Source organism: Muntiacus reevesi, chromosome X (genome assembly GCF_963930625.1).
Source record: "Muntiacus reevesi chromosome X, mMunRee1.1, whole genome shotgun sequence".
Lineage (NCBI taxonomy): Eukaryota > Metazoa > Chordata > Mammalia > Artiodactyla > Cervidae > Muntiacus > Muntiacus reevesi.
Window position 1 is genome coordinate 141,733,383 of NC_089271.1, and position 24,091 is coordinate 141,757,473.

Below are 24,091 nucleotides of genomic sequence, written 5' to 3' on the forward strand. Positions count from 1 at the left end.
TGACATGTTACTGTATTTTCTATTTTCAATAAATGTATCTCTTTGTTGTTTTAATTACTCATAGGATTGTGATAATTTAGCATCCAAAGTGCTTCCCTGGTGGCTTAGATGGTAAAGAATCATCTGCAATGTGGGAGACCCAGGTTCGATCCCTGGGTTGGGAAGATGCCCTGGAGAAGGAAATGGCAACCCAATCCAGTATTCTTGCCTGGAGAAGTTCATGGACAGAAGAGCCTGGTGGGCTAAAGTCCATGGAGTCGCAAAGAGTCAGACACGACTGAGCAACACACACACACACACACACACACACACAGAATTTCAATTCCATTATTTTGAAGGAAACAGAACAAGAAAAGAGAAATAGAAGATTAAAAAATTTTAGACCTAGATTGCCTCAATTCACTACATAGCCCATTTATAGCAGAGCTGGTAATAGAAATCTAATCAAAAGTGCCAGTCAGAAAGGAAGCTGGGATGAAATAAAATGATCTAGTTGGAGTAGATTTCCATAAGTGGAAAACACAGCTATGTTTTAGGATTTCCGCTGGTATTTAGAGCATACCTCTGCCAAAACTTGAGGCTAATGCTTGAAGAGAGCTATATAGTTTCAGAAGCCAAATTGCTACCTGGGCTATAGATAATAGAGGACTAAGCTAGAAACTGAAAGTAGAGAGTGCTAAAAAGCTTAACTACACTTGTATTAATAAAAACCATATACCTATACCAGATTCCTATCCTGAAATCTCCTCACATAATAGTCAAACAATGTTGTAGTCCTATCTAGTTGACAGAGCAGTATCATCCCAAGAAAGACAGAAGGGCAGCTACCGGAGGAAATTAGCAGAAAAAACGCAATAGCAACCCCCAGTCTTCAAAAGGTAGAAAGTTTCCTGCAGTAGAAACTATAGAAGGCTTCCATGAGGAGAGAGTGCAAGAGGGTCCTCTAACCTAATTCCTAATACAGGAAGTAGGGAAAACTGACATTTGTTGCATGCCTACCCTTTCTACTGGTTATCAGGCAATTATTTAATCCTTATAACTACCTAGATTTTACTGTAATTTGCTAGTTACACTCACTAACATAGAAAATGATGTGGTATACCTATTTCTGAAGGTCAAACTTAAAAAAAACTGGTTTGTGCTGCCTGCCCACATTTGGATAAAAAAAAAATTATTCTCATTTTTCTTTGTGGAATAATAGTCGTCTCTCTCTGCCTGTCCTTTAAATATTGGTATTACATTGAATGTCCTTTTTTGACCCTTTCTCTGGGATATCTCAAATATCAACATATTTTTTCCTAAAAGCTGGGCTCACAGGGCCAAATGTCTTAAACATCTCCTCTTATATATCACACAGGCACCTAACACTCAACAATAACAATAGCAAATGTGTATTGAATGCTTTCTATTTGCCAGAGTTCATTCTTAATTCTTTCCATGTTTCATCTTATTTAATCCTCCCAATGACAATATTCAGTTCAGTTCAGTCGCTCAGTCATGTCTGACTCTTGCAACCCCATGAATCGCAGCACGCCAGGCCTCCCTGTACATCACCAACTCCTGGAGATTACTCATACTCATGTCCATCGAGTTGGTGACACCACCCAGCCATCTCATCCTCTGTTGTCCCCTTCTCCTCCTGCCCTCAATCCCTCCCAGCATCAGGGTCTTTTCCAATGAGTCAACTCTTCGCATCAGGTGGCCAAAGTATTGGAGTTTCAGCTTCAGCATCAGTCCTTCCGATGAACACCCAGGACTGATCTCCTTTAGGATGGACTGGTTGGATCTCCTTGAAGTCCAAGGGACTCTCAAGAGTCTTCTCCAGTACCACAGTTCAAAAGCATCAATTCTTCGGTGCTCAGCTTTCTTCACAGTCCAACTCTCACATGACCACTGGAAAAACCTTAGCCTTGACTAGACAGACCTTTGTTGGCAAAGTAATGTCTCTGCTTTTTAATATGCTATCTAGGTTGGTCATAACTTTTGTCCCAAGGAGTAAGTGTCTTTTAATTTTGAAGTAGAACCTACTTTGTGAGTAAGAGGTACACATAAAAATTTAACAGGAAGGCCACTTTATAATCACAATAAGAAAGTTATGTGATCATGGAAATAAAAAATAAATTCTAAGAATAGTTTCTTGGGGCTTCCCTGGTGGTACAGTGGTTAAGAATCCACCTTGCAATGCATGGGACACCAGATTGATCCCTGGTGAAGGAGGATTCCACAAGCCATGGAGCAACTAAGCCTGTGTGCTGCAACTACTGAAGCCCACAAACCCTAGAGCCCATAGTCTACAAGTGAAGCCACCACAATGAGAAGGTCCTGTACTGCAACTAGAGAGTAGCTCTCACTCACTGAAATTAGAGAAAGTCTGAGTGCAAAAATGAAGACCCAGCACAGCCAAAAGGTAAAAATAAATAAAAAATTAAAAAAAACAGTTTATCAAAACAGATACACAATTAACAGGAAAAATACTGGATTTCTGAGGATAGGAAAAATTAAAATTAGGACAAACTGTCACAGTGACAATTATAATTAAAATTATTTGGGGATTATACTATTGTAAAAAGTAAAAATTATATAAACCTATGGGCAAAGCAATACCCTTAAGAGACAAATGGAAACAATGACTTAATTAGGTAATGCAATTATAATGGTTTTACAATTACATAAATTATGGGCAACTGTGTCTTCTTTTGTGTAATTTCTATTGTGTTTGTAATTATATAGCACAAAGAAATATTCAAAGTGATTAGAACAAGAATATGGATCTTTAGGAACTGTCAAAATGGAAATAATCTAGGTCAGAAGATCTCAAATTTTAGCTTGCATCAGAACCACTTGAACAGCTTGTTGAAACAAGGTTACCTGGTCCTGCCCCCAGAGTTAGATTTAGTAGGTCTGCTATGGAGCCTAAGAATCTGCATTTCTAACAAGCTCTCAGTAAATGCAGATGCAACTGGTAGAGGGGCCCACTTTGTTTAGATAATATTTGACTATGACATGAATTTCGGGATGTCAATTGATTGATCTCTTGTTCTCATCAGCAGTCTGGTGAATTTTGTTTTTAGCAGTATGTACTTGAACTCATTCCTTTGGCAAAATGTACATGCTTCTGTGTTAAACTTATATTTAAAAAGCAGTTTTATTGAAGTAAAATTAATATATAATAAATTTCACTTAAAGTACACAATTTGAAAATTTTTGTCATATTTGTGACAACCAAAATAATGAACATATCTATTACTCATAAAAATTTCCTTGTCTTTTCAACAAATGGTGCTGGAAAAACTGGACATTCCCTGCAAAAAAAAAAAAAAAAAAATCTAGACACAGACCTTACACCTTCACAAAAATTAATTCAAAATGGATCAGAGACTTAAATGCAAAATATAAAACTCATAGAAAATAACATGGGAGAAAACCTAGACGACCTTGGATATGGTGGTGACATTTTAGATGTCACAACAAGGGCACAATCCACAAAAGAAATAATTGATAAGCTGGACTTTCTGCTCTGCAAGAAACAATGTCAAGAGAATGGGAAGACAAATCACAGACTGAGAAAAAATATTTTCAAAAGATACATCTGATAAAGGACTGTTATCCAAAGTAGACAAAAAACTCTTAAAAACTGAACAATAAGAAAACAACCTGATTTAAAAATGGGCCAAAGACTCTATGAGGCTCCCCTGGAGGCTCAGACTGTAAAGAATCAGCCTACAGTACAGGACACCTGGGATCGATCCCTGGGTCAGGAAGATCCCCTAGAAAAGGGAATGGTTACCCACTCCAATACACTTGCCTGGAGAATTCCATGGTCAGAGGAGCCTGGAGGGTTACAGTCCACCGGGTCGCAAAGAGACACAACCAAGAGACAGAGACTCACTCAAAAAAACTTTAACTGATACCTCACTGAAAAAGATATATAGATGGCAAATAAGCATATAAAAAAATGCTCCACATCATATGTCATCAGGGAAATGGAAATTAAAAAATAACAATGAGATACCTCTACACACCCATTAAAATGGCCAAAATCCAGGGTATTGAAAATACCAAATGCTGACAAGGATGTGAAGCAACAGGAACCCTCATTCATTACTGGTGGAATGCAAAATGGTGCAGCCACTTTGGAAGACACTTTGGCAGTTTCTTACAAAACTAAACATACTTTTATCATATGATCTAGCAATCGTGTTCCTTGGTATTTACCCACAGGAGTTTAAAATTTATGTCCATACAAAAACCTGCATGTGAATGTTTATAGCAGTTTAACTCATAATTGCCAAACCTGGAAGCAACCAAGATGTCTTTCGGTAGGTGAACAGATAAAATGTGGTGCATCCAAAGGAATATTATTAATATCAGTCCAGAAAGAAACAAGCTATCACACCATGAAAAGACATGAAGGAAATTTAAATGCATAACACTAATTGAAAGGAGCTAATCTGAAAAGGCTGCATACCATGTAATTCTATCTATATGACATTCTGGAAAAGGTAAAATTATACCAACAGTAAAAATATCAGTGGTTGCCAGTGGGTACAGGTTGGGGAGAGCAATAGAGGGAGCAGAGTTTTTTTAGGTCAGTGAAAATACTCTGTATGATAATCTAATATGGATACCTGTTATTATACGTTTTTCCAAACACAAAGAAGGTATAACACCAAGAGTGAACGCTAAGATAAAATATAAATTTTGGGTGATAATGACATATCAATGTAGGTTCATCAACTGTAACAAATGTACCACTATGGTATAGCTGGGGAAGCTATGCATGTGTGGGGGCAGGGCACATATGGGAAATCTGTATCTCTTTCAATTTTTCTGTGAACCTAAAACTGCACCAAAAAAATAAAATTTTTTAAAAATAACAATATTAAAGGAAATATTATAAATAATAAAAAAAATTCCTTGTCCCCCTTTATGTCTTCCTCCTGCCTCTACTTATAACCCCAGGAAATAACTGATTTGCTTTCCATCACCCGGGATTAATCTGCATTTTTCAAAGTTTTTTATTAATGGAATAATACAGAATATACATTTTGTCTAACTTTTCACTCAGAATAATTACTTTGTGATTTAGAAGTGTGTCAATAGTTTATTCTGTTCTACTGCTGCATAGTAGAGTAGTATTCCATTGTATGTATATACATATATCACCCTTGAACAACATGAGGGTCAGGAGTGCCAACCCCTGTGTGGTTAAAAATCTAAGTATAATTTTACAGCTGGTGGTCCAAATCATCAGTTCTGTAACTATGGATTCTAATCAACTGCAGACTGTATACTACTGTAGTATGTATTTATTGAAATAAATCTGAATATAAGTAGACCCATGAAGTTAAAATCCATGTTGTTCAAGGATCAGCTGTACTACAATTTGCTAAGATTCAATCACATGTTAAAAGGCAGTTGAGTTGATTCCTGTTTCTGGCTATTACAAATAGAGCTACCATGACATCATGTACAAGGATGGCATAGACACATGCTTTCATTTCTCATGGGTAAATAAATGCCTAGGAAGAGAGGGGGTCATATGACAGGTTTATGTTAACCTGTTTAAGAAACTGCCAAACTATTTTCCAAAGTATTTTTATCATTCTAGATCTCTACCAGCAATCTGTGATAATTTCAGTTGCTCCACACCTTTATCTGTATTTGGTATGGTTATGTTCTAATATTTACACATTTCTATAGGCTTATAGTAGTATCTCTTCATAGTTTTATTATACATTTCCCTAATTAATAATGTTGAGTAACTCTTCATGTGTTTACTTGCCACCATCTATATACCTTCTTTTGGGAAGTGTCTTCAAATCTTTTGCCAACTTGTTTTTAATTCAATTTTACTTGGGGATGTTTATTATTTAGTTTTGAGATTTCTTTATATATTCTGGTTTTAAGATTCTTATCAGATAGGTAATTCATTAATATTTTTCCCTAGACTGTGGACTGTCTTTTCATTCTCTTAGTATCTTCAGAAAAGAATACATTCTTGGGCTTCCCTGGTGGCTTAGTAGTAAAGAATCCACCGGCCAATGCAGGAGACATGGGTTCAATCCCTGATCCAGAAAGATCCCGCATGTTGCGGAGCAAATAAGCTCATGCCTCACAACTATTGAGTCTGTGCTTTAGAGCCTGGGAAGCCTGTGCACCTTAGAACCCATGCTCTGCACCAAGAAAAGCCATGTGGGAACTTAGTTCCCTGACCAGGGATCAAACCTGAGTACTCTGCATTGCAAGGCAGATTCTTAACCACAGTACCACAAGGAAGTCCCAACACCTGAATTTTGTGCATACTAAGTAGCTTCAGCCAAGTCCAACTCTTTGTAACCTTATGGACTAGCCCGCCAGGCTCCTCTGTCCATGGGATTCCCCAAGCAAGAATACTGGAATGGGTTGCCATGCCCTCCTTCAGGGGATCTTCCCCATCCAGGGATCTAACCCAGGTCTCCCACATTGCAGGCAGATTCTTTACCATCTGAGCCACCAGGGAAGCCCCACTTGAATTTTAGAATCAGCTAAATTTCTACAAGAAAAGTAAGAAGGTCTATTAATCTGTATATAAATTTGGAGAGAATTGGCATCTTAGTAATGTTGAGCACTTTAATCCCTAAACATGATATGTTAATTCAGGTATTCATTTCTCTCAACAATATTTTTTTAGTTTTCAGTGCACTGGACTTACATATTTTTGTCTGACTTGCTCCCATGTATTTCAAATTTCTGGTGCTCTTGCAAAAGGCATTTTATAACTCCTATTTCCAAATTTTCATTGTTACGATATATACATATAAATGATCTTTATTGATCTTATCAGGTTTGTTTATTCTGATCTTTCTACACTCACAAAGTTTATGAGCATTTTAGTATTGTTCATCTACAAAAAAAGAGAGTTTTGTTCTTCCATTCTAGTATGGATGCTTTTCCTTTTCTAGTCTTACTGCACTGGCAATGTTGAATAGAAATAGCGAGAACAGACATGGTCCTGATCTTAGAAGAAAGGGATGTAGTCTTTCTCCACTGAATATAATTTTGGCTATAGGGGTTTGGTAGATGCTCCTTAAGATTAAGGAAATCCATTCTACTTCTAGTTTGCTGAGATTTTTATCAGAAATTGATGATGAATAAGCATTTTGGTAAATGCTTTATTTGTATCTATTGAGATAATTATATGGTGGGCTTATTTATGTTTAAATTTTTTATTTAGTTTTTTAACATGGTGAATTATAATTTTTGATTTCCAAATATTAAACCTACCATGCATTACTTGCGTAAACCCTACCCTACTTGGTAAGAACATATTATCTGCTTTATATGCCATTGGATGTGATTTGCTAAAATTTTGTTCTTCATTTCTGCAGCTCTATTAATGAGCTATAGTTTAATGATTTTTAACTTTTGTCTTTGGTTTGGTTTTAGGGCTTATTTTGTTTCATAAAATTAGTTGGACATCAGTCCTTATCCCTCCACTGTCTGAGTTTATGCAAGACTGATATTGTTTCTTACATAAATGCTTCATATAATTCATCAGTGTAACCTTCTGGACTAGAATTTTTATGTGAGTGTGGGAAGGGTTTAATAATTCAATTTCCTTAGTAGATATATAGCTATTCATATTTTGTTTCATTTAGTTACTTAGTTGGTTAGTGTTAGGTAATGTGTGTTTCTCAAGTTATTTGTCCATCTTTCTCCAGTCTTCTTCATTCTGCTGTTAAAAGCCCATCTGGTAAATGGTTCTTTCTCATATTATGCTTTTCCAATCTAGATTTTTTTTTCTTTTCTTTTTTAACACAATTTCCAGTGCTCTGTTATGATTCTCTATCTGTTCACTTATTATTAGCAGAGTTCCCTTTAAGCCAACAAATATATTAATCCTATCTGCTTTAAATCAGTCTCCCTTTTTAATCATTTAATTTCACTGTCAGTTGCTGATTCATAGTGGCTAGGTTTATGCTATTTAATCATCAGCAATACTTACTTTGTAATTAGTTGTCTAAAAATTCTAACATCTGTGTCATTTCAGAGTTAGTTTTAATTTATTGGTCATTTTCTTCACTATGGGTCACTTTTACTTGTTACTTCACAGATCTTGTTGTGTTAGTGTCTAGTAAGTTTTAATTGCATAGTGGACATTGTACTTAATATGTACACACATCCTGGATTCTTTTATATAGTCTGAAAAGTACTGAACATTTGTTTTAGGAAATAACTAACTCAGCTGAACTAACACTTAAAACTCCATTTTCCATTCAATGGACAGCAGTTAAATCTGTGTTGCCTTATTGCGGCCTTTAAGCGGTTCCTTTCTGCTGGGTTGAATGAATCCTCCTGTATCCATATAAAGTTCAAGGTTCAATCAAGTATTTGGGTGACATTTGCAAGCAGATATTTGGGCTCTCCATTCTGTAACTCTCTCCATTCCGGCATATCTCCCATCATTTTATAGCCATTCTGGCATCCTCAATTCTGTCCTTGACTTCTCAAGCCACTAGGACTGTGGTTTTCTGTCTGCCATCTTACCATCCGTTGCCATGCAGACTGAAAGGTACACCCAGGATAAAAAGGTACATAAGTGCAAACATGCCCACTATACTTCCCTTCTTTAAGAGGTAGAATTTGCTCTGTTTTCCTACTTTGGTCACTCTCCTATACTACTAAATAGTTGTTGTATTTTGTCCAGAATGTTCACTTCGTAAGAAGAGTTAATCTGATAAAAGTCATTCCGCTAATGTCAGAAATGAATCCCTCTTGGTCTTTTTACCACTACAGAAATTACCTTTACCATAAAACTACTCCCCTCAAACTAATGTTACTCAAATAATGGTTCTGTATAACACTCTTCAATTATTATTAATAGGTGTTCTGTTGGAAGGAAAGTGGGTTAAATAAAGCTTAGAAATATAACTTTGCAAAACAAATAGGTTTCTTTACTCCAGGACTTTTAAACACCTTTAATATGCTAGCGTACCTTCTATATGCCTAAATGGAATATGCTCAAGATACTGTCCTGAACTTTTTCTTATATAATTAGTAACATTCAGTGATTCATTCAAAAATATTGAGTCCCAAAGAATGAAGACTAGAGTATGATCGCCATCCTCCAGTACAATTCTTTATAAGCTTCAGTTCACTATCCCTTTTTAAACACATCTAATTTCAGGGTCAGTCACTGATTCCTAGTGGCTAGGTTTATGCTATTTAATCATCACTAATACTTTTGTAATCATCATATCTATACAGTAAGGATGCTGTTATGAGAAAAGTAAGATGAAAGTAGAGATGCAGCAATCATTAACTTACATGGAGTAGATAAAAATACATGAAATTGCCTAGTATGGTGTCTAGCATAGATTAGTAGCCTGATAAATGTTTTGTTCCTTAAGTGTTTTTTTACTTTCTTTTGCCTATTAAGTCAGTGATTACAAGATTCATCAGAGGTTGAATGACTATAGTTATCAGGCCAAATGCAGTCAGAAGCCCATTTTGTATAGTCTAAAAGCTAAAAATCTTTTTAACATTATTAAAGGACTATTTTTTAAAAAGGAGAAAAACATGTGAAAGAGACCTTATATAGCTCAAAAAGCCTAAAACATTTGCTATTTGGCTTTTTACAGAAAGTGTTTGCTGACTTCTGAGATATAGTCGAATCCTTGTAGTAATCTAAAATAAGCAGCATAGTAAAATTCATTTTACTTAGTTATATTTAATTAATTTATTTATATATTTATTTTATTATATTCATTTTAATTATATGCTGGGCAGTCCTATTTTTTAAATTAAAATCAGTATTTTATTGGTTTTCTAAATTTTTGAAGGGTTAATTCATATCTTACCTTTTCTCCTTTTATACCACTACAGTCACACTTTGATCCTGGAGAACACCCATAGCAAGCCTGTAAGGAAGAAGAAGTGGGAGCAAAATCATTAAATATGAACCTAAAAACCAGATTCTGACTTATGGCTCAGATGAATTCAACAATCCAAACTTTTAAAGCAACTACCATAAAAATATCTAAAAGGATAAATACTAAACTATAAACAATGTTTATCTCTGAGGAATCATCCATCTTTTATTGTATACATTTCTGTTTGAACTCTTTAAAATGAGAAAATACAACAGTATAAAGTGAAAGAGTCTTTTTAAAAATGAAAAAAAAATCCATACAACTTCCCTTTAATATAATTTTCAGCTCTAAGGAACTCCTTTCTTCTCTTAACATCGCTTGTAAGAAATTACCTCTCAATCTATGTTAGCAAAGACTTTGGCAAGTAGCCAAAGATGACTGCCACTTAAAGTCCCTTGATTTTCTGTATTCATTAGCAATCAGGGAGCATGAAATATATACTACCTTTTACCACATTTCTTTCCTTTGCTTCTACTCTTTCATCACTAGTAGCTTAATCTCTAATACCTCCAAGCTTTACTTCAGATGCTGTTCCCAGAGCCTAGGTGTCTTAAACAGCCACTACTAACAAGTTTATTCACTCATACTAGGAACTGAAATCCTGGAGTCAGAAAAATATCCTTCTCCAAAATAAGAACCTATAGGACAAGAAGACAACAGATGATGTCTGCCATTTAGAACTATCCTTTACTCTTGCATGAAGTTGAACTGCTTAGAAAAACAAATAGTTATTAGTTTAACTTATGTAGATAGTTCACCATTCATATAAAATAAGGGGTTATGCTCCTCATCAAATAAAAGACATTTTTATGTGATATAAATATGTAAATGAATGTTTATAATGTTCAGCCTTGGGAGGCTATGATTTAAAATGTACCGTAGCCTCCTTCCCAACACTCCATGCTTTCCTTTACTCCAGTCATCACCATAGTACCTTCCCCAATTCTTATCAAAGTACTAACCTTGTCCTTCTAAAACTCCTAACACACTCAGTCACAACTAGAAGCCACTCTCATGCTAAAACTCCTCTTCCTAATTATAACAGCAAATAATAATGACTTGATATTGGGGGAAATCTCTCACTCGCATTGCAAAAAGCTGTTTCAATAAAAGATGTGCATTTGACATTTTTAATGAAACTGTTTTATGTCCATAATTATTCATAGGTGATTAAGTTATACACTCTGGTTTTAGTGTCATGTATCAACTACATTACAGGTTAAATAGACTTATTCAGACTTACTTATTCATCAAACATAAATTGAGCATTATAAGAAGTCAGAAAACACGTTAGGTGTTGATACTGAATAAGGCACAGCTCATTCCAACATATATAACTAATTCAACAAATACATATTGATCACCTGTTATGTGCCAGCCAGTTGGTTATGTTAGATGCAGGTAGTGATACAAAGACAGTATATCACTGCTCTATAATGGGTAGGATAATCCCATACATAAATATTACATTACAATGTGTCAGGAACAGATGTTAATTTAAGATATTTAGTAGTGTTTTGTGCAAACATGAATTCTAGATTCCAAAGTAAAACTTAAAAATTTTAGAGTTTATGGATTCATGAGAGTGGTTATATTCTCTGAATTAGACTGTGCATATTAACAGCTTTCAATTACATGCATTAATGGAGGAGTAAAGGATAGTGATAATAAAAAATGATTGTAAATCTAAGAATTAATCTTTGACTTTGAAGTGTATGTCTGCATTTTAAACTTAAATATATTTGCATAGATTTTTGGTTCTGTAAGTAAAAGGTGGTATAACATTCTATTGTCAACTTTCATTAACAGTTCTATCTTTTTATGTATTATCTGTATGTTATATATTATATATGTATATATTTATAATACTGCATGTGTGTGTGTTAGTTGCTCATTCGTGTCTTACTCTCTGTGACCCCATGGACTGTAGCCCACCAGGCTTCTCTATCCATGGAATTTCCCAGGCAAGAGAGCTGGAGTGGGTTGTCATTTCCTTTTCTAGGGGATCTTCCTGACTCAGGGATCAAACTTGGGTCTCTCGCATTGCAGGAAGATTCTTTACCATCTGAGCCACCAGGGAAGCCCATAATACTGAATATTTTCACTTATATGTGGAATCAAAAAAGTAAAACGAACTAGTATATATAGCAAAAAAGGAAATAAACTCACATATATTAAACAAATCAGTAGTTACCAGTGGAGGGAAAGAAGAGGGGAGAAGGGACATAGAGATGGGGATTAAGAAGTACGAGCTACTATGTATCAAATAAATAAGCTACTAGTATATATTGAACAACACAACGAATATAACCAATATTTTTTAACAACTATAAATGCAATATAAATTTTAAAATTGTGAATCACTAGGTTGTACACCTGAAACTTATATTGCAAATCAACTATAGCACAGTTAAATTATTTTTTTAATTAAAGGAGTTCTACCTTTTTAAAATACAAACTAAGTTCTTGAAAATAATTCAAAGCAACAACCTAATAGGATTTAATCAATATGGAGAAGATAGTATGCAACTTGTCTTTATAATTGCATTTCTGACTTTTCAGTATCCAACAATATCCTTCAACTTATAATATAATTGATAAACAAACAATAAAACTTTAGTCATGCATGCCATTTTGGAAGTGATTTTATACGAAGTTTTTCTAAAAATTAATAATCTCATCATTTTGCACTTCTTTATAACTTAACATGTGGTTATACTTTAGAGAGTTCACTACTTAAAACATTTGGTGGCTACAGAAAAATCTGCTTGAATTCAATTTGAAATTTTAATTTATATTCTATTTATTCCACCTAGGTTATGAAAATGACTCCAGTACTCAGTTCAAGAAAACAAAAGGAAACTGTAATACACAAACCAACCACTAGATGCCACTTTTCTTACAGTTATAACCGTGATGCTCACAAGGAAATAGCTTCAATTTGACATCTGTTTAATGGAACAATTTATTTTTTTATCAATATCTACTAATACTGATTAAATGCTTAATAAGAACCAAGCACAATATGAGGGCTGAGTTGTACAAAAAAATAAATGGGTGCTGCTTTTAAGGAACTTCCAATCTAGTAAAACAAAACAAATCAGGCCCAAGCAAATGAAAAGGATACTTAATATAACGCAATAATGATATAGCAGACAACAGGAAGAGAAAAAGCTCCAAGATGCAACAAATATATCCTGATTTTACCTCAGGAACTGATTCACTACGTGACTACAGATAAGTCATTCCTATACCCTAGAGTTCAGGTTTCTCTTTGGTAAAATCATAGAGATAGACAATATAATATCTTTGGGTATTTTCCAGCTTTTATAGTCTGTGATTCAGTAAGATTTACCAAGTGAAAATGAGTTGTATAATCAATAATTGTTATCAAACTTAAGAGACTTCCTTTGAGCTTGGGAGTGTTCCTAATGGCTCTGCAGAAAATTTAAGTAGCTCCACTCCAATTTTTTAAAATGTAGTAAAAATATATCTAGAGAAAAATGGCCATGCTAAGCAATAAAATTATAGTACTAATTTTTGTGAACAAAAAACAATATTAAGTACCTCAGTCTAAAGGACTTCTTAAGTCCCTAGGGGAAAAGTACTATAGGAGTTAAGTTAAAAAAAAATACTTTCAAAAACTGTGGAAAAACTATTCTACAAAGTCACTGAAGACTGTTGAAGCAAGAAAACCAGTGCAACTATAGCAGTGTTGTACACTTTTTAGTGTGGGAGAAAATAATAAAAAGTAAAAAAGAATTTTTATTATCGCATAATAAAACATATCATGAAGATACAATAATTAAAACAGTATGGTATTTCTCAAAGAATAGGCAGCTCAATTATCCAAAATAAAAAAACCAGAAACAGATACACAGACACACACACATTTACTATATGATAAAAGATGGAATATGAGATAGACAGGTCTTCCCTGTAGCTCAAATGGTAAAGAATCTGCCTGCAATGCAGGAGACCTGGGTTCAATCCCTGGGTTGGGAAGATCCTCTGGAGAAGGGAATGGCAACCCACTCCAGTAATCTTACCTGGAGAATCCTATAGAGAGGAGCCTGGTGATTTTTATGGTCTGTGGGATCATAAAGAGTTGGACAAGACTGAGTGACTAACACTATTATGAAATAGATGTAAAAATAATGGGCTGTCAACTTTGATGCTGGGCAAGTATAAAAAAACAATAAATTTAGATTTCAGGTTCCTATAGTAAAAAAAAAATAAGATATGAGTTTAAAAGTATAAATAAAAGCAAACTTCTGTATGCATTAGGATCATTTTTAAAACCTCACAAAAATTCAGATACTAGGACCCCATCCTAAAGATTTTGTTTCAGTAAGCTTGAGGTTGGCTATCAGAACCTAAAATTCTAATAGACATTTCTAGGTGATTTTGCTTCAGATGTTCTGAGAAATAATGGCACAGAGAAATAATATACCAATAATGGAGTTAGGTATCAAGACAGTTTTTAAAAAAAACTTTTATGCTTGAAAAGAATGTAAAAATATCTTAAAAACCTCAAAGAGAAGCACAATAGGATTTATCAGGCCAAAATCTAAGGGGAAAAAACTCCAATAAACTGACCACAGAAACTAGTTTTGCCCCAAGGGCATTTACCAGACTTGGAGAATTTGAGATTCTTGTTTTTAGTGTAAGGGAGAACCATATACAAAATAACCCCAGAGAATTTTAAGAAAAAGATACTTTGGATCTCAACAAAGAAGAACAAGGGGAAAAGATCCTTGAAAAACCATAACCACAAGCTGGTCATTGTACAGATTTGCAATTAAAATTAGCATTTAGCTGGGTGGCCCACTAACTTCAAACTGTAAATTTTTTTAGAGTGGACTCAAACTGCTTCAACCTCCTAGAGTCTGGACAGAAATGCATATAAATCCTATGCAGAAGAGCATGTGTGTATGCTTAGCAGTGTCCAACTCTTTGCTACCCTATGGACCATGAACTGTAGCCTGCCAGGCTCCTCTGTCCATGGGATTCTTCAGGCAAAAACATTTGAGTGTGTTGCATTTCCTCCTCAGGCATCTTCCTGACTCAGAGAGGCCACATCTCCTGCATTGGCAGGCAGATTCTTCACCATTGTGCCACCTGGGAAGCCGACAGAAGAGCATATGTTCATATAAAACTTCAGAGAATTAACCTTTTTGAGAGGAAAATAAGTGCTCACATTCAAAAATCACTAAGCATACAAGGAGGCAAAATACCATAAGTAAAAATCAGGAGAAACATGTCATAGCAGAAACTACTCAGCAAAGATTTCAAATATTAGAATTATTAGAAACAAAATACATAGTGACTATTTTTACAATGATGAAAGATTTTTAACTTTAAGACAATAAGAGGACCAGGAAATCATGTAAAAAAGGTAACGGCTAAACTGAAATATAAATTCTAAAAGTAAAAACTATGATATTTAAAACTCAATGAATGAGCTACACAGCAGACTAGATAACAGCTGAAGATAAACTTAGTAAAGTTAAAACAATTAAAGTGAAAAGGAATGATCTATAATGTAACATGGAGATGAAACATATGGGAAATGTAAAAGAATAGTTAAGAGACATGGAAGAAAGAGTGAGGTAGTACAGCAAACAGGTAATTTGGGTTATAGAAAGAAGAGGTGAAAGAGGGAAACAGGCAGAGCCAATAGTAGAGATAGTTTTTAAGAACTAATTAAAGACATCTGTGAGTCTAGAAGCAGATCCAATGGAAGAAAAACCAAACTCCAAACTAGATGCAAAGTAGGGTTACTTCAGAGTATAAAGCCAAAAAAACAAAAAAGCCCTTAAAAGCATCAATAAAGATGCTTCAAGATAAACTGCCTTCAAAAAGGTGACATTTAATTTACAGATAAGTTCTCAGACATTCAACAGAAGACAGAATACCATGAAATTTCATCTTTAATATGCAGAAAGAAAACTGTCAACCCATAGTTTATACCCAGTGAAAATATCTTTCAAGAACAAGATAAAAATACAAGCATTTCTAGACAAACAGAAACTGAGAAAGAATGCCCCTAGCAGGACCTCACAAAAGGAAATTTAAACCTTCTGAATATCTTCTCATGTGTAAGAAAGGAAATACAAATGAAATGGAAGCTTTAACATACAAAATGGAAATGAGAGAAGAAGTAATACACTTGTGGTTGAATTTTAAAAAATACTAATTATAAAACAAAATTATAAAAATAGATGCAGTACTCAAAAATACAGTACTAACAGAAAAACAGTGATAAAACAATATAAGTCAGGAGAGGATGAGTGAAGTTAAAGATCCTAATGTCCTTGTAACTGTAAAAAACAAATATGGACATTGATTACTTTAGACTTTGGTATGATAAGCATAGAATTCTAATTTCTAGGATAAATATTAAAAGAAGCCAAGTTTTCCAAATTATTAGAGAAAGCACAATACTAAAATCCAAAAGAAGACAAAAGAGAAAGACAGAAACAGAAAGTGCTATCTTTGAAAAGACAATACAATGGCACACTGTGATGAAATAATCAGACATATCTGGAATATGGTACATTATAGAAAAAAACTAAGATGGACTATTCAAAAACTCAGTGCCATGCCATGAGAGAGATGACTTTGTAAATGAGAGCTTGAGGAACTCAATGATTTCTATGTAGAGGATCATGTCATCTGCAAACAGCGAGAGTTTCACTTCTTCTTTTCCTATCTGGATTCCTTTTATGTCTTTTTCTGCTCTGATTGCTGTGGCCAAAACTTCCAACACTATGTTGAATAGTAGTGGTGAGAGTGGGCATCCTTGTCTTGTTCCTGATTTCAGAGGAAATGCTTTCAATTTTTCACCATTGAGGGTGATGCTTGCTGTGGGTTTGTCATATATAGCTTTTATTATGTTGAGGTATGTTCCTTCTATTCCTGCTTTCTGGAGAGTTTTAATCATAAATGAGTGTTGAATTTTGTCAAAGGCTTTCTCTGCATCTATTGAGATAATCATATGTTTTTTATCTTTCAATTTGTTAATGTGGTGTATTACGTTGATCGATTTGCGGATATTAAAGAATCCTTGCATTCCTAGAGCTAATTAATGAATATAGTAAAGTTGCAGGATATAAAATTAACACACAGAAATCCCTTGCATTCCTATACACTAACAATGAAAAAACAGAAAGAGAAATTAAGGAAACAATACCATTCACCATTGCAACAAAAAGAATAAAATACTTAGGAGTATATCTACCTAAAGAAACAAAAGACCTATACATAGAAAACTATAAAACACTGATGAAAGAAATCAAAGAGGACACCAGCAGTTGGAGAAACATACCGTGTTCATGGATTGGAAGAATCAATATTGTCAAAATGGCTATTCTACCCAAAGCAATCTATAGATTCAATGCAATCCCTATCAAGCTACCAACGGTATTTTTCACAGAATTAGAACAAATAATTTCACAATTTGTATGGAAATACAAAAAACCTCGAATAGCCAAAGTAATCTTGAGAAAGAAGAATGGAACTGGAGGAATCAACCTGCCTGACTTCAGACTCTACTACAAAGCCACAGTCATCAAGACAGTATGGTACTGGCACAAAGACAGAAATATAGATCAATGGAACAGAATAGAAAGCCCAGAGATAAATCCACGAACCTATGGACAGCTTATCTTTGACAAAGGAGGCAAGGATATACAATGGAAAAAAGACAATCTCTTTAACAAGTGGTGCTGGGAAAACTGGTTAACCACTTGTAAAAGAATGAAACTAGAACACTTCCTAACACCATACACAAAAATAAACTCAAAATGGATTAAAGATCTAAATGTAAGACCAGAAACTATAAAACTCCTAGAGGAGAACATAGGCAAAACACTCTCCGACATAAATCACAGCAAGATCTTCTATGACCCACCTCCCAGAATATTGGAAATAAAAGCAAAAATAAACAAATGGGACTTAATGAAAATTAAAAGCTTTTGCACAACAAAGGAAACTATAAGTAAGGTGAAAAGACAGCCCTCAGATTGGGAGAAAATAATAACAAATGAGGAAACAGACAAAGGATTAATCTCAAAAATATACAAGCAACTCCTGAAGCTCAATTCCAGAAAAATAAACGACCCAATCAAAAAATGGGCCAAAGAACTAAACAGACATTTCTCCAAAGAAGACATACAGATGGCTAACAAACACATGAAAAGATGCTCAACATCACTCATCATCAGAGAAATGCAAATCAAAACCACAATGAGGTACCATTACACGCCAGTCAGGATGGCTGCTATCCAAAAGTCTACAAGCAATAAATGCTGGAGAGGGTGTGGAGAAAAGGGAACCCTCTTACACTGTTGGTGGGAATGCAAACTAGTACAGCCACTATGGAAAACAGTGTGGAGATTTCTTAAAAAACTGGAAATAGAACTGCCATATGACCCAGCAATACCACTTCTGGGCATACACACTGAGGAATCCAGATCTGAAAGAGACACGTGCACCCCAATGTTCATCGCAGCACTGTTTATAATAGCCAGGACATGGAAGCAACCTAGATGCCCATCAGCAGATGAATGGATAAGGAAGCTGTGGTACATATACACCATGGAATATTACTCAGCCGTTAAAAAGAATTCATTTGAATCAGTTCTAATGAGATGGATGAAACTGGAGCCCATTATACAGAGTGAAGTAAGCCAGAAAGATAAAGAACATTACAGTATACTAACACATATATACGGAATTTAGATAGATGGTGGCAATAACCCTATATGCAAAACAGAAAAAGAGACACAGAAATACAGAACAGACTTTTGAACTCTGGGGGAGAACGTGAGGGTGGGATGTTTTGAAAGAACAGCATGTATATTATCTATGGTGAAACGGACCACCAGCCCAGGTGGGATACATGAGTCAGGTGCTCGGGCCTGGTGCACTGGGAGGACCCTGAGGAGTCGGGTGGGGAGGGAGGTGGGAGGGGGGATCGGGATGGGGAATACATGTAACTATATGGCTGATTCATGTCAATGTATGACAAAACCCACTGAAATGTTGTAAAGTGATTGGCCTCCAACTAATAAAATAATATTAAAAAAAAAAAAAAAAAAAAGGAACTCAATGAATCATCGCCCTAAGGAAACAACAACAAATGATGAAATTCAGGGGGAAAAAATTCTGGATATTGTCTGAAAAACCTACAACAAATGAAGAAACACTTATTCAAAAAAATTTACTAAATTTCAGTGTGAATTGAAAGAATGTATGGCATTTTAGCCATGACCCACTCCTTTCCTCTTCTCCTGCCCTGCTGAGTTTGACAAAAGCTCCACACAAGGTGGGAAGCAAACTTGAATGCAGAGCTCTTTCTCCCTCCAATCACCCAGTTGAGCATTACAGTAATGCCCAGTTCCAAACTACAGAAGCTCTACTCCAAGCAAGAACAGTTGAGAGTTCTGTGATTCTTGTCTTCCACACAGTCTCAACTCATAAGATATAAGATCTAACCTCTGGCATGGCAGGCTAAGAGTAATGGACTCAGTTACTCACAGAACAAAGACTGATGCTAGTGTAATCAAGTTGAGGAGACCAGATGTTACTCTCCTTCTCAGTGCCCTGTTCACATTGCAGGGTGTCACTAAAAAAAAGAGGGTCACTGCTTCTGACATCAGTTCTGGAGCAGCCACAGAGATTTTGTGTGGATGAGTCAGTTGACAGGTAGTTCAGTTCAGTTCAGTCGCTTAGTCATGTCTGACTCTTTGCGACCCCATGACGCAGCACACCAGGCCTCCCTGTGCATCACCAACTCCTGGAGTTTACTCAAACTCATGTCCTTCGAGTCAGTGATGCCAACCAGCCATCTCATCTTCTGTCATCCCCTTCTCCTCCTGACCCCAACCCTTCCCAGCATCAGGGTCTTTTCAAATGAGTCAGCTCTTCACATCAGGTGGCCAAAGTACTGGAGTTTCAGCTTCAGCATAGTCCTTTCAATGAACACTCAGGACTGATCTCCTTTAGGATGGACTGGTTGGATCTCCTTGCAGTCCAAGGGACTCTCAAGAGTCTTCTCCAGCACCACAGTTCAAAAGCATCAATTCTTCGGCACTCATCTTTCTTCACAGTCCAACTCACAGTCATCCGTACATGACTACTGGAAAAACCATAGACGGACCTTTATTGGCAAAGCAATGTCTCTGCTTTTTAGTATGCTATCTAGGTTGGTCATAACTTTCCTTCCAAGGAGTAAGCGTCTTTTAATTTCATGGTTGCAATCACCATCTGCAGTGATTTTTGAGCCCCCCAAAATAAAGTCTGACCCTGTTTCCACTGTCTCCCCATCTATTTCCCATGAGGTGACGGGACCCGATGCCATGATCTTAGTTTTCTGAATGTTGAGCTTTAAGCCAACTTTTTCACTCTCCTCTTTCACTTTCATCAAGAGTTCCTCTTCACTTTCTGTCTTAAGGGTGGTGTCATCTGCATATCTGAGGTTATTGATATTTCTCCCGGCAATCTTGATTCCAGCTTGTGCTTCTTCCACCAGCGTTTCTCATGATGTACTCTGCATATAAGTTAAATAAGCAGGGTGACAATATACAGCCTTGACGAACTCCTTTTGCTATTTGGAACCAGTCTGTTGTTCCATGTCCAGTTCTAACTGTTACTTCCTGACCTGCATATAGGTTTCTCAAGAAGCAGGTCAGATGGTCGGATATTCCCATCTCTTTCAGAATTTTCCAGTTTATTGTGATCCACAGTCAAAGGCTTTGGCATAGTCAATAAAGCAGAAATACATGTTTTTCTGGAACTCTCTTGCTTTTTCAATGATTCAGCAGATGTTGGGAATTTGATCTCTGGTTCCTCTGCCTTTTCTAAAACCAGCTTGAACATCTGGAAGTTCACAGTTCATGTATTGCTGAAGCCTGGCTTGGAGAATTCTGAGCATTACTTTTCTAGCGTGTGAGATGAGTGCAATTGTGCAGTAGTTTGAGCATCCTTTGGCATTGCCTTTCTTAGGGATTGCAGTGAAAACGGACCTTTTCCAGTCCTGTGGCCACTGCTGAGTTTTCCAAATGTGCTGGCATATTGAGTGCAGCACTTTTACAGCATCACTTTTTAGGATTTGAAACAGCTCAACTGGAATTCCATCACCTCCACCAGCTTTGTTCATAGTAATGCTTTCTAAGGCCCACTTGACTTCACATTCCAGGATGTCTGGCTCTAAGTGAGTGATCACACCATCATGATTATCTGGGTCATTATCTTTTCTGTACAGTTCTTCTGTGTATTCTTGCCACCTTTTCTTAATATCTCCTGCTTCTGTTAGGTCAATTCCATTTCTGTTCTTTATCGAACCCATCTTTGTGTGAAATTTTCCCTTGATATCTCTAACTTTCTTGAAGAGATCTTTAGTCTTTCCCATTCTATTGTTTTTCTCTATTTGTTTGCCCTGATTGCTAAGGAAGGCCTTCTTATCTCTCCTTGCTATTCTTTGGAATTCTGCATTCAAATAGGAATATCTTTCCTTTTCTCCTTTGCTTATAACTTCTCTTCTTTTCACAGCTATTTGTAAGGCCTCCTCAGACAACCATTTTGCCTTTTCACATTTCTTTTCCATGGGGATGGTCTTGATCCCTGTCTCCTATATAATGTCATGAACTTCTGTGCATAGGTCATCAGGCACTCTGTCTATCAGATCTAGTCCCTTAAATCTATTTCTCACTTCCACTGTATAGTCATAAGGAATTTGATTTAGGTCATACCTGAATGGTCTAGTGGTTTTCCCTACTTTCTTCAATTTAAGTCTGATTTGGCAATAAGGAGTTCATGATCTGAGCCACAATCAGAAAGAGTTGACAGGTGGGGAGACCATAAAAACAAAGATCTCTGAAGGTCTCCCTAAGGGAAGTGACATTACCTGGAACAAATGTGGGGAAATTTAAACCAAAGGGCACTCTCAAAAACAACAGAAATTTTGGTGGCAAGCAATTAAGAAGAAGCAGTTAGCTTCATGTGAACAAGTCAAACCACAAATCAGCTACAATTTACCAAAGATAACTGGAGAAAGAGAAAAATGAGAAGAGAATCCCTGAGACTAGAACAAGTCTCAGAGATTTGGCTTCAAAGATTAACTTCTGAAACAGGCCCAAAATTAACTGGAGAAAATTAACTCAGGACCTGGAGCAATGCATGCCCAAAGACACTGTCAAAAACAATACAGCTACTAGTAAGTAATCAGTGGAGGTTTATAGCTGGTTAAGATACCAACAAAAGAAATCACCTTAAGAGAAAGAGCAGGGAAAAAAAACATCAAAGAGAACCCTGATAAATACACAGTAATATCAAGGTGACTGTGAACATGTCTAAGGCTACAACCTTTGGGTAGTGACATCAGATGCTGTACCATGTGGGGAAAAAGAGACCTCAATCAAATAGTCTAGCAAACTCGTTGAAAAAATGGACAAGCCCTGGAAAGGAAGAGAATCAATAATCAGACTGGCTAAAATACATTACCTAAAATGTCCACATTTCAACAAAAGACAGTAAGGCACATAAAGAAACAAGAAAGTATCCCATACAAAAGGGGAAAAAAACAAGCAATAGAACTACTTATCACAGGGTTGAGATGATGAAATTAGTGCACAAAAATTTCAAAGCACCCATTATACAAATATGTTCAAAGAATTAAAGGAAACAATGTTTAAAGAAGTAAACTATAATGATAATATCTCAACTAATAGATAATATCAATAAAGAAATATACTTAAAAGAACAAAGGGAATTCTGGAATTGAAAAATAAAAGAAAACTAAAAAGAAAAATTCATTAGAAGGGCTCAACAGTATATTTGAACTGGTAGAAGAAACAATCAATGAACTTTAAAATAGATAGATAACAATCATGCAACCTGAACAACAGGAAGGAAAACGAGGAAGAAAAATAAACAGAACCTCAGAGAAGTATAGGGCATCATTGAGGGCACCATCTTATATGTAATGAGAGTAACAAAAAGAGCAGACAGAAAAAGTAGGAGAAAAAATAATAGAAGAGAACTTCCCTAGTGGTCCAATGGTTAAGAGTCCACCTGTCAATGCAAGGGGCACAGGTTCAATTCCCAGTCCAGGAAGATCCCACATGCCACAGGGCAACTAAGACCACTAGCCACAACTACAGAGCCCGTGTGCCACAACAACTGAAGCCCTCATGCTCTAGAGCCCATGTTTTGCCACAAAAAAAGCCACCACAATGAGATGTCTGTACATGGCAATTTAAAAAGTAGCCCCTGCTTGCCACGACTAGAGAAAAGCCTGTGCACAGCAACAAACACCCAACATAGCCAAGAAAGAAAAATAGAAGATATAATGGCTAAAAATGAACTACATACATAATATCATGGTAAAAATATTCAAAAACAAAGACAATGGAAAAGTCTTGAAAGCAGCAAGAGAAAAATGGCATTCTCTAGCATTGAATTCCAGAAAGATTAACAAATATTGTCTCCGAAATAACAGATACCCAAAGACAGTAGATGGCATATAAAAGTACTCAAAGACAAAAACTATTAACCAAGAATCTTATATCCAGCAAAGCTATCTTTGGAACACAAAGGTGAAACAAAGACATTCCCAGATAAACAAAAGCAAACAGATTTTATTGCAATCAGACATGCTCTACAAAAACTACAATAGGAAATTGTTCATGCTGAAAAAAAGTGAATCCAGACAGTAATTTGAAGCTACAGGAAAAAAGAAAAGGAATGTTGTTATACACAACTATATAATTGTAAGGGCTCCCTACATGGTTCAGTGGTAAAGAATCCACCTGAAATGCAGGGGATGTGGGTTCAATCCCCCCTGGGTTGGGAAGATCACCTGGAGACAGGAATGTCAACCCACTCAAGTGTTCTTGCCTGGAAAATTCCATGGACAGAAGGGTCTGATGGTCTGCAGTCCATGGGGTCACAAAGTGCTGGGCATGACTAAGCAACTGAGCACAGCACAGCACATATAACTGTAAAAGGCAGTAAAAACACATATTTCTATATCTTTCTTCTCTTAACTGACTTAAAAAGCAATTACATAAAACATGTGGTATAATGGGTGGGGCCTATAACATATAGAAAGGTAACATATTTGACAATAATATAACTAAGGAGGCTGTGAGAGCAAAGTATTGAAATAATTT

At 35.9% G+C, this 24,091-nt stretch overlaps 1 protein-coding gene across 3 annotated transcripts in view; it reads right to left on the reverse strand.

The window, feature by feature from the left end:
- Positions 1–24,091, reverse strand: part of COL4A5 (collagen type IV alpha 5 chain) — a 250,361-nt gene that overhangs the window by 125,741 nt on the left and 100,529 nt on the right. For all 3 annotated transcript variants that reach the window (XM_065915481.1, XM_065915480.1, XM_065915478.1), the window contains exon 2: positions 9,843–9,902. In XM_065915481.1, the coding sequence (XP_065771553.1) occupies positions 9,843–9,902 (60 nt within the window). The remainder of the gene's footprint in view (positions 1–9,842; positions 9,903–24,091) is intronic.